General features: G+C 50.5%; 1 protein-coding gene across 5 annotated transcripts in view; it reads left to right on the plus strand.

The window, feature by feature from the left end:
• Positions 1-15,057, plus strand: part of oxr1a (oxidation resistance 1a) — a 38,220-nt gene that overhangs the window by 20,921 nt on the left and 2,242 nt on the right. For 4 of the 5 annotated variants that reach the window (XM_084708002.1, XM_084708020.1, XM_084708029.1 and 1 more), the window contains exons 5-14: positions 3,265-3,414; positions 3,754-3,938; positions 5,008-5,687; positions 6,991-7,150; positions 8,429-8,594; positions 12,013-12,093; positions 13,170-13,295; positions 14,255-14,407; positions 14,658-14,753; positions 14,941-15,014. In XM_084708002.1, coding sequence (XP_084564128.1) covers positions 3,265-3,414; positions 3,754-3,938; positions 5,008-5,687; positions 6,991-7,150; positions 8,429-8,594; positions 12,013-12,093; positions 13,170-13,295; positions 14,255-14,407; positions 14,658-14,753; positions 14,941-15,014 — 1,871 coding nt within the window. The remainder of the gene's footprint in view (positions 1-3,264; positions 3,415-3,753; positions 3,939-5,007; positions 5,688-6,990; positions 7,151-8,428; positions 8,595-12,012; positions 12,094-13,169; positions 13,296-14,254; positions 14,408-14,657; positions 14,754-14,940; positions 15,015-15,057) is intronic. The other variant, XM_084708012.1, reaches the window with a different exon arrangement.

Below are 15,057 nucleotides of genomic sequence, written 5' to 3' on the forward strand. Positions count from 1 at the left end.
AGCCTGTGTGGCTTTGATGAATATACAAGAACAAAACCAGGTGTCAAGGACGGCGTATTCATGAAGGCTGAATACATTCTGGCTTGCAGGCTGCTGCCTAAACTGTCTATAGAATCTGCCTCCGAGTTGATGAATCACTCGTTATCTGACGCAGTGCTCTACAAGACAACAGGTTAAGTCAGCTGTCATCTTTATGGTTTTCAACGCGTGCCAGGTGGAACCACTTGGATGTACATATGTACACTTTCTATATCCATGTATATAGATATAAGGTTTGTACACTGAATGCTCCATATAGATGCGAGTCATTTATTTTGCATGTCAAAACAACAGCTGGGGACAGCCACACCAGGTGTGAAATCAAGCAGCAAGCTTCGTTCCTCCCACGGCCCCCTCCACACCACCAGGGGGAGATGTTCCCCACACTCTGGCAGCCGTGTGGGCACCGGAGGCAGGGTGTCAGAAGCCACAGTGGTGGTGGTGGTGGTGGGGAGGGGGCTGTGTGGGAGGGAGGTGTAGCTGGCGGCGCTGTGCTAGCTTGCTCGCTGGCTGGCTGGCTGACACACCACCACACAACACCCCAGGCTGACTGCTCTCAGCCGGGTGTGATGGTACAACAGGCAGATGGGCGCGTGCCTGTGTGTGCGTGGTCACCGGTGCACACGTCAAGACTAGCTAGCCATGGACAACATTGGCCTGGTTTCCCAGATTCGTTAAGAAGCTCTTAACGCTAACAGCTTCTTAGGAACGTTCTAAGAGAGCCCTAGAACGCTCGTAGAACCTTCCTAAGAAGATCTTAGTGCCATTGTTGTTTTGAGTCTGGCTTGGTCAGAGTCTTATACAAGGAAAGTGAGTTTGTAGGAAAAGGGGTTTTGGGTCAATCTGTGCAAAGAATCCTCCTCTAGACCTCTCGCCCCCCCCCCCCCCCCTCAGAGCCTCACAGGGAGCTGGCCCTGGGTAGGGGGGGTGGGGGGCAGGCGGGGGGGCAGTGCTTGTCACACTGCTGTGGAAGATCACAGGACAACAGCAGCCGAGGCCAGAGGAGAACATGAGTCATTTGGAAAGTGTTTGGATGGACGGGGTGGGGGGGGGGAGGGAAGGGGAAGGGGAGGGGGGAGAGAGAGATAATGAGGCTTGAGAGGAATCTTTTGAACTGGAGTGGATAAGCCACCGAGCTGCCCTCACTGAAGTCATGTGTCTCCCCCCCCCCTCCCCTCCCCCTCTCTCTCTCTCTCTCTCTCTCTCTGTTTCTCTTTTGTTTTCATATAAAAGTCCTGTTTTGTTTCCTAGCCTCTGCTCCGTGTCGGGTTCCTATCAATGCTGTCTTCCAGTGAAACATTCATGTGATCCGCTCTCACAGGGCAGCCTTGTTACTGTGGCTGGCCTCTGACAGATTTGTTGTGGCTGCAACGGCTGGCAACCCCAGCCTCTCCTGTCTGGGGGTGTCTGGGCTGCTGGAGGGCCAGTATAGGTGAGAGGCTCCTGGCTGGCTGTGGGAGGCACTGGGACACGGAAACACTGAGGTGTGGGAGTTGGTGTCAGGAGGGCAGACGGCTGACTGGTGTGTGTTATGACTCTCTCTGTGTCTCTATCTCTCTCTCTCTCTCTCTCTCTCTCTCTCTCTCTCTCTCTCTCTCTCTCTCTCTCTCTCTCAGTCTCTCTCTCTCAGTCTCTCTCTCTCAGTCTCTCTCTCTCTCAGTCTCTCTCTCTGTCTCTCTCTGTCTCTCTCTCTGTCTCTCTCTCTCTCTGTCTCTCTCTCTCTCTGTCTCTCTCTCTCAGTCTCTCTCTCTCTCAGTCTCTCTCTCTCAGTCTCTCTCTCTCTCAGTCTCTCTCTCTCAGTCTCTCTCTCTCTGTCTCTCTCTCTCTCTGTCTGTCTGTGTATCTCACTGCAGATTCCTCTTCCTATTCTCCTGTCTCCTCTCTGCTCTCTGTTACCACACTTTTCCTGTCCTCTCCTGCTGTTCCATTCTGAACGCCTCCCCAGTCTGGCTCAGCGTGGCTCCAGGCTCCAACCCAGCCCATCAGCCTACCTACCTATCCAGCCTGCCTGCCTGCCTGCATGCCAGCCTGACACCCAGCCGGCAAACAATTCTCCCAGCCCCCCAGGCAGGCCCCCAGGCAGCCCCCCAGTCAGCCAACCACCCAGCCACTCTATCCAGCCAGCCACCCTGACCAGCCAACCACCAAGCGAGCCTGACCAGCCTGCTCGGGTTCAGCGGCAGGCAAACACGCCATCTGGGGCCCAGTGCTGAGTTTCCATTAAGGATGACTGAAAGAGCACATGACTCATGTCTGGCTGTTCTTGCTCGCTCGAGTCCTCTAAAGACACACATAGGAACAGAGGCTGGATGTGTTCACCTCACCCAAGATGCAGGAAACATGCACCTGCCACGTGTGTGTGTGTGTGTGTGTGTGTACTGTACTGCTTGATCCTATATGTTCATCCACAGTGTGTTTGATGAGAAAATTGAGCAGGATCTTTTCTGTGCACACACAGGTACAAACAAACACGTACGCTCACACACACACACACACACACACACACAGGGGCATGAACGGCCTCTGCTGTAGCGTTTGATGTAAACTAATGTTTCATCTGTGAGCTTGGACATGACTCTACCGGATCCTGTTTAAGTCATGCTGACCAGGCATCCAGCTGTGAACAAGCATTCAAATCAGCGCCTTCGTTCCGGAGGGATATTTAGGTCTAATTAATCGTTCCGCGCTTCTAACCGAGGGAGAACGTTCGTTTAAAGCCCGAGTTGGATGGCTCCTGGAGGCTGGCTTTGACGTGATTGCTTCACGGGTCGCATGACTGTCTGTGTGTTTAGAGACAAAGACTGATTAGTTGGATGTAGAAAAACAGAAACCCGTCGATGGTTTAAAACACTGGATCGAGTCTTGAATTTGGGTTAGCATGATGACTATTTAATCAAGTTAGACCGCAGAATAATGTTTTGCGTGGGATTTGTGATGCAAATAGTTTCTAATTCAGTTGCTCTCAACTCTTAAGTGGTAGGCTTAGTGTTATGGCTTGTGTTGATACTTCTGTTGATACAGAAGTAAGGCTGTATAAGTATACTTCTTCGTTTGGACTCGTGGATGTAGATTTCACATTTGACGCGCTCAGTGCCGCTTTCGCAAAACACAGAAACGCGTCATTTCAACGCCACGCAAAATGACACGTGTCACTGAACACTGCTGCTCTCTGCCTCCCCCTGCTGTCTCCTCACGGCCGCCCCCCCCCCTCCCCCCTCCCCCCAGGACTCCGATGGCCCCTCCAGGCCCGAGGCTCACCCTCCGGTCTTCTCCGCCCTGCGGCACTCCCGCGTGGTCTCGTCCACCTCCGAGGAGGAAGAGGCCCTCACGGAGAAGTTCCTGAAGATCAACTGCAAGTACATCACAGACGGCAAGGTGAGCCCATACCTGACCCCTCCTCTCAACCCCTCGGGCGGTTCCCCTCCATGCTCAGGGGGATGTATTGACTGTGCCTTAACTGAAATGTATCTCTCTCCATCCCTTTTTCCTACATCTTACCCCCTCCCTCCCTCCCGCCCTATCCCTCTCTCCCCTCGTCCCCCCCTCCTCTTCCTCTGTTCCCGTCCCCCACCTCTCCCTCTCCCTTCCTCTCTGTATTCCCTCCCTCCTTCTCTCCCTATCTTCAACGTCATGCCCTCCCTCTGCCCCCCCCCCGCCGCTCCCCCCTCCCTCCACCGACTATTCGTCCGCCCTCCTCCCCCCCCCCCCCAAAAGGGTGCAGTGAGCGGCGTGCTCCTGGTGACGCCCAACAACATCATGTTCGACCCCCACAGGATGGACCCCCTGGTGCAGGCCCACGGCTGCGAGGACTACGGCATCATGTGCCCCCTGGACGAGGTCATGTCTGCCGCCATCTACAAGGAGGTCACCGACCGCAAGGTCCGAGAGGCCGTACCCCTGTAAGAGAGAGCGCCCACACACGCGCACCCCCACGCGCACTCATCAGCACTTTTAACGCCTCTCACCCTGGCTCGACACACAAGGATTCCCAGAGCTTCAATCTTACAATTCTGTCTGTCCCATGCCAAGATATTACAGGAAATTACTGGAAGGTTAATGAAGTAGACGCCCTGCCTCCCACATTGGGATTGCTCACCCATTTGCTTCATGTGAGATATTCTGCTCTGTCGGCTCTGCTTAGTGTACACCACCCACAGACCTCTGTCTGGGCTTTTTAAAATCCAAGGCCTCTTTTTCTTGGCACAGATTGCCACCAATTCCATAGCGTTCAATTGATGCTATGATTCAATTTACCGTTATAGGACCTTGAAGAGTCTTTTCCCCCCCTCTCCCCGAGGCCTGTGTGGGTATATGTGTGTTTGTTTGTGTGTGTGTGTGTGTGAGCGAGATGGGAGGATCGGAGGGGCCGACGTGCGTTAAGGCCGCTTCAGCCTTGCAGTGATTGTGATGTGTAATGACTGTTGTGTTCGTGGGCCCAGCTGTGTTCTCAGCCACAGCCGAGCCTCGACATCGGGAGTGCAGCGCACAGCTGAGCAACAAAGTGGCCGTGTGTGCCAACACTGTGCCAGCCCGCGTGTGACGTACACACAGCTGGGCAGCTCTGTGCTTCCTTTCCTGGGGCCTTTTTTTGGGGATTTTCAACAGGCTTTGGAACCTGTTGAGAGAGGAGGGAGGAGGGGAGGGGGAGGGGGGGGGGACTGCAAACGGCGCGGTCTGCACTCTCGTGTTTTCTTGTTTCGATGCTGTTACTAGAAAAGCTGATCTGAATTCCGGTCTGGGTTCAAGAGTGGTGTCTCCCCCCCTCCGGAGGTGAAGGAAGCTCTTGGTGTGCGGATCGTGTGCAAGTTTACGAATGTGTTGTAGCTCTTTCGGTGCAAGGATGAGAAACGGGCTTCCTAAGTATTGACTGTATTCTCATTGAGATGCTGACTATCTGCTCTCTGCCTTTCTCTGTTTTGTCCCCCCCCCTCTCCCAACCTTGACACACACACACTCAAACACACTCAGAAACCTGGAGCCACTCACGTCCACCTCAGGTCCTCCTCAGGCGGAGCCACGTCCGGGGGAACCAGGAAATACCGGCGGCAGCACCGCCCACCGCAGCATCGAGGGCTCCCTGTCAGAGGACGTGTTCACCGAGCCGGACCTGTCCCCCATCCGGGAGGAGCAGGCCTCCTCGGAGGACCTGCGCCTGGACAAGTCCTCCGGAGCCTCCACAGAGTCCGTCCAGACCGTCACCCAGCTGGAGGCGTCGTGCTCCAGCCCAGGCCAGGGGGCGTCTGGCTCCAGCACACCCCAGGCCCCGGGTAGCGCGCGTGGGTCAGTCAGCCAGCCTGAGGGCCCTGCCAGCGCTACCGCCGCGGACAATACAGACAGCCACACTGCCACACCCAGCCAGGCCCCTCAGGGCCTCCAGCTGGACAGTGTAGAGAAGCCACTCAGCACAGCCACCAGCAGCACCAGTCAGGGGCCTGCCAGGCCCTCTCGCCCGACCTCCCAAAGCTCCACTGCGGGCACCCAGGAGCCCGCGCAAGGTCCAGTCGGGGAGGGCCCCCAGAGGGCCTCGCAGGCGGACGAGGAGGAGCGGGGGAAGAGTCCCACTATGCAACAAGGCCTGGAGCAGGGAGGGGACATACAGCAGGGTCAGAAGGAGGAGGCGGAGGAGGACCAGCAGGGCTTAGCTGAAGGTTAGTAGAACCTGAGGGAGAAGATATCTTTATCTTGTATATCATCTCTTGCTCTCATTGACGTTGTCGCCCAGAGACGCTGAAGTCAAAATGAACGTTGTATCTGCACGCAGTCGTTTTCCAGGAGTGGTCGACCATTTTCTCACACTGAGTCACCGTAGTGATGCATCTATCCTCCAGTCTCATGTAGCCGCACCCCCCCACACACACACACACACACACACACGCCCTTGTATCACAGAAAAGTTTTGCCCTCTCCGCTCCTCAGAGCGCTGGCTCGCTGTTCGCTCCCCGATAACCTTTCCGTCGCAACTCTGCGTCTAGCCAGCAATAATTGGAATGAGAGAGGAGAAAGGAAAAGTGGAAATCTGTGAGTCGTTATCACCTGCCGGGAGCACGTGCCTGAGCAAGGCTTTATGGGGCTTTACACTCGGCTTTGATCTCGGGCTCTGTCGGTCCCGGCCGCATGCACTCCACACGGCGATAAGCTCGGAAACTATCAGACACACCGACGACGCAAACAGACCTAGCAAACGTTTGAGGGTTGGGGGAGGGACAACACAACACCGATTAGACCAACATCAACCCCATACACACACAGCTAGCATTCAAACGCATCTTTTTATCCGGACAACGCTGCTCTGTTCAGGTTCAGGTTTCAGTGTTTTCGAGTAAACGCTGGATCCCGTCGCTAGAATACAGCCCGTCTAACGGTTGACATTCAGGGTATTTCAGCCTGTCAGATAGGTTTCCCTGTTGTCAGGGTCCCGAAGCAAGTGTGTGAGTGCCCTGCTGTCACCCTGCCTCCACATATAGGGACTCACACAGCTGTGCCCCCATTACCATCCATCAACTGGCCACAATGGGAATGAGGTTTTCCTTCTCTCTCCGGTAATTATCATCCCACAGAGAGCCAGCAGAATGGCAGCACTTATTCACGGACAACACAGCAGGGTGGCCCTTTTCTTCTCAACACATTACCACGGCCGATGCCAGCGAGAGAGCGACTTCAAAAACAAGGCGAATTACACACTCTCAATTAACGGGTTCAGAAATGGAATTGGTCCCACTGAGATGTGACGTCCGTGTAGATTTAGGTTTTCTTGGTCCTGTGTGCTCGCGGCTGTGGGCGCTTGTGTCACACTCGTGTCTTCTGAAGGCCCCAGCAGAGCTTGTATCCTGATGGGAGTCTTGGTATGGGAGCAAGGGCATCATCTGAACTGTCTCTCTCAGTCACTGTACTCTGTGTCTTTGTCTTGTGTCCCCCATATTTATATCTTATATCCTGTCATGTGACCACCAGTATCTGTAGGCAGGCGGAGGCACCGGACCCACAAGTTCCTGTGTCTGCGAGTTGGCAAACCCATGAAGAAGACGTTCCTGTCCAACGCCAGTGCCTCCATGCAACAGTATGCACAGAGGGACAAAAAGCACGAGTACTGGTTTGCAGTGCCACAGGAAAGGTGAGACCGGCGTCATCATGCACAAACAAATACACACTCTGCACACATGCACACACATCACATACACCAAGGCAAATGTGGCTACAGTCCTGGCCCATGCAGTTTTGTACCTTTCCAGTCACACGCACACACACAGGCACACACATACACACCTTGTCACTCTATTTCATCTTCATGGTTCATCCCTTCATATCTAATGAAGTGAATTGGTGCATGTTCTTCTCGGTTGGTTTCTTATTGACTTGGGTATGTAATGGAGTTTTAGTGGGTCTCTGATTCTTCATCTTTGGATTTCAGCTCAGCTTGGATAAAGGCTTGCTCAGTCAGCAGTGTTAATAATTACATTATCATTTTGGCCTCACAATGTGAAGCCAGCACCAGGAAACATGCATTACAGTACCAACCAAACTGTGAAATGTGTTTTCCTTGTAAATTAATCCCAATTGTGGCAACAGTTTAATACGATAACTGAATTCTGAAAAGCCATTTTGTCAGAGGCAGCTTTTGAATACATTTTATTGAGTCCTCGTCAGCATTTTTGGCTCCAGCATAGAGATGCCCTTGTCTTTTGTCGAGAGGAGGGAAAGAAAAGGGACAGAGAGAGAGGAAGAGAGAGAACGAGAGGGAGAGAACCGTGGATGAGGTCAGATATTTTCTCCCTTTCCAACCCACTCCACTCACAGCGTTCTCATCTCTCAGCTTTCCGTGGCCTTGTGTTGTACTCCTATCATCTTTCGGAGAGAATTTTTTTCACATACAACAGCACACTGCTTTTTCACTCAAGTTAGCTATCATTTCAAGCAGACAGTCTGACTGGTGCTTGGCCCACAGTTACACACACACACACACACACACATGCCACCCACCACCACAACTCTTCAGTGTGATTTTCAGTTGGAGCACTGCAGCTTCTTTACGCCAGTAGTTATTTCTACAGACGCAGGCAGAATGTGGCGGTGGCCTGACCCAGATGAGAAGCGACCTGGAAGATCTGTGTAAAGTGTCCTGACAAAAGAAAGAGTCCAGGGATAGAGATTCCACAATACAGGCAGAGTCAGCACAGACGTTCATGCCTGGCTAAAGATGGCGGCTCTCATGATTGTGTCCCACTCAGCATTTTGAAAATCTATTCAGATTAAAAGGTCTATTCTAATGCATCCTATCCAAATGAAGAAACTCCAGTCATGTTTGTCTTAAGTCATTTGTGTGTGTGTTCACATGTATTCTCGTGTGTGTGTGTGTGTGTGTGTGTGTGTCTTTTGTGTCTTCTCCCCCCAGGTCAGACCACCTGTATGTGTTCTTCATCCAGTGGAGTCCAGACATGTATGGGGAGGGTATGGGAGGAGCAGGGGGGGAGCCAGGCTTCATGGTCGTGAAGAAGAACGAAGACTGTGAGACTAGAGAAGAAGAATCCATTACCGACTTCAATGTTAAAGAGTGGGAGGTAAGGGCTATTGAACTGAGGTACTAACTCGTCTTATGTGTTCATGGTGGTGTGCTCTTTGTTTCTTATTGGCTGGATGTCCTATAGAATTAGTTCATGGGTTATGGTCATGCCCAGCTTTGAACCGTTGAGTCTTTTTCTATCATTTGATATGATTATTTAATATGTCTCTGTCTTTTGTAATGTGTTTATTTGACAGTTTCCTCCCATTCTGATTATTGTGGATTTTGTATGATATGATCAATGTATTTCACTGTTCATCTACCATAACATTGTTTTGATCCATTGGGCAAAGTTGTATGTGATCTGTGTTGCATTTATGGTTATTGTGTGTGAAATTAATATTTCCTTGGTTTGGAAATGTGTGATTTTCACCAAAGCTACGCTCACAGTGTTTTGCATGATTGTGTAGTCGTTCTTTCTCAGTCAGTCATACCTGTGTGTGCTCTGTCGCATGCATACGTAGACAGTATATGGTTGTGTGTGTTGGGTCACAAACAGAGAGTGTTGCTGTTGCTGGATGTCTGGTACTGATAAACAACTCTGCTGAGAGGGAAAAAAAACCTGTTTTTTTTCTTCCGAAACTATTATTTTTGCACTTAAAGTGGCATTCCACCCACTCAATAGGGGTCTTTTCTGTTTCTTATTCGTAGCTTTATGAAATCTTTGATTGCTCAAATCCACACTCACACATACACTCACATTCCCGCATACAAAAATACACATACACACATACATACATACAGATGGTCCAATAGATAATCATGTTGAAGAAACACAAATTACATCTCCCACATGCTTATAAACTACTAATTGTACACTGTGGATTCAGGCACCTGTTAGTCTTCTGAATCATCTGGCTGTTGGCAGCCCTGTTGGAAGTAAACTGAGAGGAATCCATTGCAAATAGAAACTTATACTGAACTCATGGCTGTCGCTTGTATTTAAATGTTCATGTAAATGAATGATGTAGGTAACAAAGTGGACTGATTTGTTTAGCCCAGTAGAGGCCACATGCACCGGTTATTTGAATAAGCAAATAATCACCTGCTTTTACTTTGACACAGGGGTAAACCTGAGTTTTAAACAAAACTTGGAATGGCTTTTGTTGCCAATCTGTTGCAGACTACTTTTTCAGTGTTAGTGAAGGCTGTTAGCCTAGGGTGTATGTATAAAATATTGATATAACAAAGAATATATTTTACAGGCATCATTTGTTGATAAAAATTAGTGATAGTTACGGCTTTGCAATAATTTGTGTGTAGTTTAGAAAGCTGCAAATTATGTTACTGTCCCTTTAAAACTGTCTTTCGAAGTGAACGCCTTCTTTGTGTGGGCAAATGAAGATCTTGTTGTGCTCTTGCCATGCGTTCTCATTGGCTCTCCACAATGTCAAACAAATCATATTGAAACCCAGAAATTTTTTTCTTCTATTTTAGTTAGCAAGCTACTAGTAGCCAACTAGATTTGTGAGTCGTCTGTACTTGACCCTTCATCGAGGAGATATTGGAATTACCACAAGAATCTGGAATGTGACTTCCAGTTCAATTTCGCCCCGAAAGAAAGAAATGTTTTCTAGAAGGGTGAAGGAGGGAAAACAGCTGACTCCTAAATACACTTATGTATGTATCTGTCCATATGACTCAATGATTGAGTATGTGTTGTTAGCTTGCTAGGCTAGTTGTCTAGGACTACTGCAAGTGGCTAGTCTGTGAGCATCTGCTCATGAAACCTGAAACTTACCAAGCAGAAGTCGTTCCTCTCCCAGGAGATGCGAAGATTTTACAGCTTGGGGCTCTCCAAGTTTGAGGTTGTCTGTCGGGTTGGTATTTTGGAATGTCTAATTTGATAGCAAAAAAAAAGTGCAATTGTGGCTCACCAAAAATGTTCGGCAAAGGGTTAATTATCATGTTGTCCAACTGTTAACATAATGCCAATCCCGAATGGATGACATTTTGTCTGATTTATCAGTCAAATGAGTTAACAAGTTAGCCAAACTGGGTAATATTTTTATAAACAACTATAGGACTGATAGTCGTGTTTATAAATGACATGTCATGGCAATAATATTCCTCGTGTCGCTGGAGATGGATGGCTGTTTAAGAAGAATGACCTCCTTTGTTCCCATGCTTGGGTAGAATAAAGAACAGCCTCTCTCCTTTTTGCTTTACTCTTTATCTCCTTCTGTCTCTCTACACACATGTTCATTGCCAGCATCTCTTTTCTCCAAAGACTGTACATCAGTGCTTTAGATAGGCAGCGAGGAACGCTTGGACAGCTGCATTTTTTATGAATGCTGTAGATCTCTTGCATTATTGAGAACTCTGAAGTGGCATCTTGTTTGCAAAAAATTTACTTACACCACCAAGAAGGTGACTAAAGATTTACTCTCCACTTTAATCCATGTGAACTCTCATCCAAGCCATTATCACCCTTGAATGCAGTTGTTGTGACCAGGAGATGGGTGCTATTGAGCTATATTTAACCTCCATTTGAAAAACAAGAACGAGGCCCAAGGCCATGTGTTCTGGATGTGGTAGTGGTGTTTTGAATTGTTTTTATGGGTGGGGAACGGAGTTTGAAAACACTGAGGGGCCAATTTCAACATGGTGAAGATCATTTGAATGCTCTATGCATGTTTTCCAAAGCTGTCTTAGCAACAGCAATGTAGATCTCGTGTTTTCTTTGCGTAGCCAGGGCCTAGGCTAGCCTAAATCCCTATCACTTAAGTTTCTGGTCTGTTTGCACTGTAGTGTTCAAATGAAGTAGCTTAGTACAGGGTTTGACAGCCAAAGAGGGCTTGTTTGGATTCCTTTACTTGACCTACTGTTTTCTTATCCCTATATTTGGCGAGTGTTTCGTTTGTTCGTAAAACATCAGAGTGTGCATTATTTCTGCTACTTATGCTGTTACACATGTTGCTAAAGTATAGGAACCAACCTGGCATTGCTTTGGGCCTAATGAGCAAACACGTCCGTTAATGTGTGGGCATGTGCCGTGCGGATGTGTCTGAAAGTTCAAGGACAATGCTCTGGGCTCTGCTCTGGCTAAAGTACAGTTGCGGGTGAGAAGACTTTGATTCACTGCCCTCGTGGACACTCCTCCGTGTTGGATCGCTTGTGATGTTTAGCGTAGCCATATCGACCAGAGGTGATATGGAACAGATTACACAAACATGCAAAACACTGCTGCTGCGAGCTACGTGTCAGTCCTCCATTGGACTGAAGTCCATCATTTCGCGCCCCAAAAGCTTGCCCTGTTACTCCACTGTGTTCTGGAGGCTTCCCTGTAGCTGTAGAGATCCGTTTGAGATGACCTGATGATCTGAAGTTATTTCTCCACCTTCAACTGCACTGTTCCTCTCCCTCCCCCTCCCCCATCGCCAGCAGCACAGTCACTGTCATGTTCCTGTCTCCAGGTTGTGTCTCTGACTGAGTACCACCGCCGGATCGATGCGCTAAACAGCGAAGATCTGCGCTCTCTCTGCAAGCGGCTCCAGGTGCCCCACCCTGCTCTGCTGAGCGCCTGGCCAACACTGTAGCCTTCTACACACTCTGTCACACCGTACATCTAATGGCCTACCTCGGGCTCTGTTAGCGGATGAGCTTTTAGGTTTCTGCGTTAGGCTCCCCTATCTAGTGTGTGTGTGTGGGAGGGGGGGCTGCTGTGTCTGGTGTCCAGTGACCAATCAGGTCATCCAGCGCTGTCCGCTGACATCACAGCCTCATCAGTATTATCTGCCACCGACCAGGGAGCCCCAAAGACCAGGGAAACATTTCAACTGGGAAATGGAGATGTATGATTAGGAGAGATACTGTATAATGAGAGAGGAAGGTAGACGCCATTGGCTGGGTTTAGGATAGGATAGGATAGGTTCTCAGAGGACAATGCAGGTCATTCACGAGGACGGTAACATGAGCATATTCGGGCCACCAGCACCAAAGTGCACAATCAGGTCTGCTTCTATTGAAAGATAAACAGTTGGCGCGCCAAGCCAAATCTCTACTGGAGCCGCAAATTATTCATTAGATGTTTGTTTCCGATTCCCCTCCTGCCTTCTCCTCTGTGAACGTATGGTCCTCTCAGTGACCGCAGTCACTTCTGAGGGAACCACGAACATCGCCTTCTCCTGCTGACGACGTGTCGCAAACAGCAGTGCTACTCGACAAGATTCACTGCAGTGATCTTAGCAATGATCGTCATAGACGGCTTCAGCAGTTTGATGGAGCTTTGGTGGAACCGAAATGTGCCATATACATTTTTGTTTACAGCACCATAAACACGTACAAGTAGCGTCTAACCACACAGACCTGTGACACAGCGTACCACTGTCCTGACACACTGCTATATAGCTAACACCAATGCTGGCTGTTTGCCAACAGGACGTGTTAGGTTGTTTTTAAACCTGAGACAAGGGCAGGGAATACATACCCCTTTTAAAGGCTTAAACTGGAGTTGGCGAAACAGATCAGCGTACTGTTGTCTGGTGCCAACAAGCAGCCAGCTCCAGGTTACATCTTCAGAGAGGGTAGACCCTGCTCCGAGCCTCTCTCTGATGGCCTCTCTCGTTTCCAGATAACCACCAAGGAGGAGGCGAACTCCAAGCATGGCACGTCCATCAAGACAGAGCTGGAGCCAGAGACCTTCAGACCCAACCTCAGCGAACCCAGTGACCTCCTGGAGGCCGAGCAGATAGAGAAGGTACCCGACGCTCCACCAGTGGCACGCACACACACACCGGACAAACACGAACATGCACACTGCCACACGGGCTGCGCTGCACGGATATGCGCGCAGAGACTCAAACATGGACACTTGCACAAGGCGATTCCAACTCAATTGGAATATTGATGTATGGATTGCCTGTGGACCAGGGGCTGCCTGAGTAATGGTCCAGGTACTGTAGGCCTTGAGCGGTGAGCTCGTCAGCAGTACCGAGGTGTGCTGACCTGGGGATTTTTCTGGAACACGTCGCTCTGAGGCCTGCTGACGACATGGTGCTGCACCTCCACACAGACCTGGGGAACGTCGGTAGGCCCAGGCTGCTGCAGGCCAGGCTCTCTCCCTCCCTCCCTCCCTCCCTCCCTCCCTCCCTCCCTCCCTCCCTCCCTCCCTCCCTCCCTCCCTCCCTCCCTCCCTCCCTCCCTCCCTCCCTCCCTCCCTCCCTCCCTCCCTCCCTCCCTCCCTTTCTATCCCTCTCCCTTCAGAGTATGTGCTGTGACCGCTTGGAGCCCAGTTACTCTTCGATAAAGCCTGCCGAGTGAAAAGGTCACCGCAGGAGTAATGGAGCATTGATGGCTGTGCCCTTTCTGTATTTCTTTTCATTCTTTTTTTCGTTCTTTTACTCTCTTTCTATGCTCCCGCCCCTCCCCGCCCCTCTCTCTCTCTCTGTCTCTCTCTCTCTCGGTCTCTCGGTCTCTCATTCTCTCTCTCTCCGTCTCTCTCTCTCTCTCTCTTTTGCTCTCGCTCTTTCTCTCTGTCTCTCATTCCCTCTCTCTCTTTTGCTCTCTCTCTCTCGGTCTCTCTCGGTCTCTCATTCTCTCTCCGTCTCTCTCTCTCTCTTTTGCTCTCTCTCTCTCCGTCTCTCATTCCCTCTCTCTCTTTTGCTCTCTCTTTTGCTCTCTCTTTTGCTCTCTCTCTCTCTCTCCATCCTCCTCCAGCTCGCCAAGAACCTCCCTCCCCGTACCGTGGGGTACGCGTGGACGCTGGCGTTCGGCACGTCGAAGCACGGCATGAGCATCAAGAGCCTGTACCGGGCCATGCAGGGCCAGGACACCCCGGTGCTCATGGTCATCAAGGACAGCGACGGGCAGGTGAGCGTGCCGCCGCTGCCTTCCGCTGGGAAAAGGCATCAATGGCGTGTGGTCGTTAGGTCAGCGGCAACACCGCACCGCACAGGGATAGTGGAACGTTCCAGTCGCTCACAACGCCAGGGATAGGGCGCCCGCCGTGAATTGAGGACAGGAATTCCGTACATTCTTGGGTAGAAGATCTGCCATGTGAATCGTGACGGCTCGATGGTTTGATTGCGCCGCGTCATTTGGTTTTGTTTCGTTCCTGCAGGTGTTCGGAGCGCTGGCCTCGGAGCCGTTCAAGGTCAGCGAGGGGTTCTACGGAACCGGGGAGACCTTCCTGTTCTCCTTCTCTCCGGAATTTGAGGTGCGCAGGTCTCTTGCTGTGTGCGACTTGCTCTCACTTTCAGAACCCACCGAGCTAGTCAGCTGCCAAGTGTGATGTCCTTGTTTTTGGATGACATTGCGCCTCTTATATAAAAAGATGTGAGGATTTTTCCCCCGCTTTCCCACAGTGACAAGTCTGTTGAGCTGGTGGTTTTCTGTCCTGACAGGTGTACAAGTGGACAGGAGACAACATGTTCTTCATGAAAGGAGACATGGACTCCCTAGCATTCGGCGGTGGAAGGTGAGCACTTTACACTTCTGAACAAAAAAACAACAAAAGCGGA

The sequence above is a fragment of the Hypomesus nipponensis genome, chromosome 2, assembly GCF_054491055.1.
Source record: "Hypomesus nipponensis isolate SF chromosome 2, ASM5449105v1, whole genome shotgun sequence".
In the NCBI taxonomy this organism is placed as follows: domain Eukaryota; kingdom Metazoa; phylum Chordata; class Actinopteri; order Osmeriformes; family Osmeridae; genus Hypomesus; species Hypomesus nipponensis.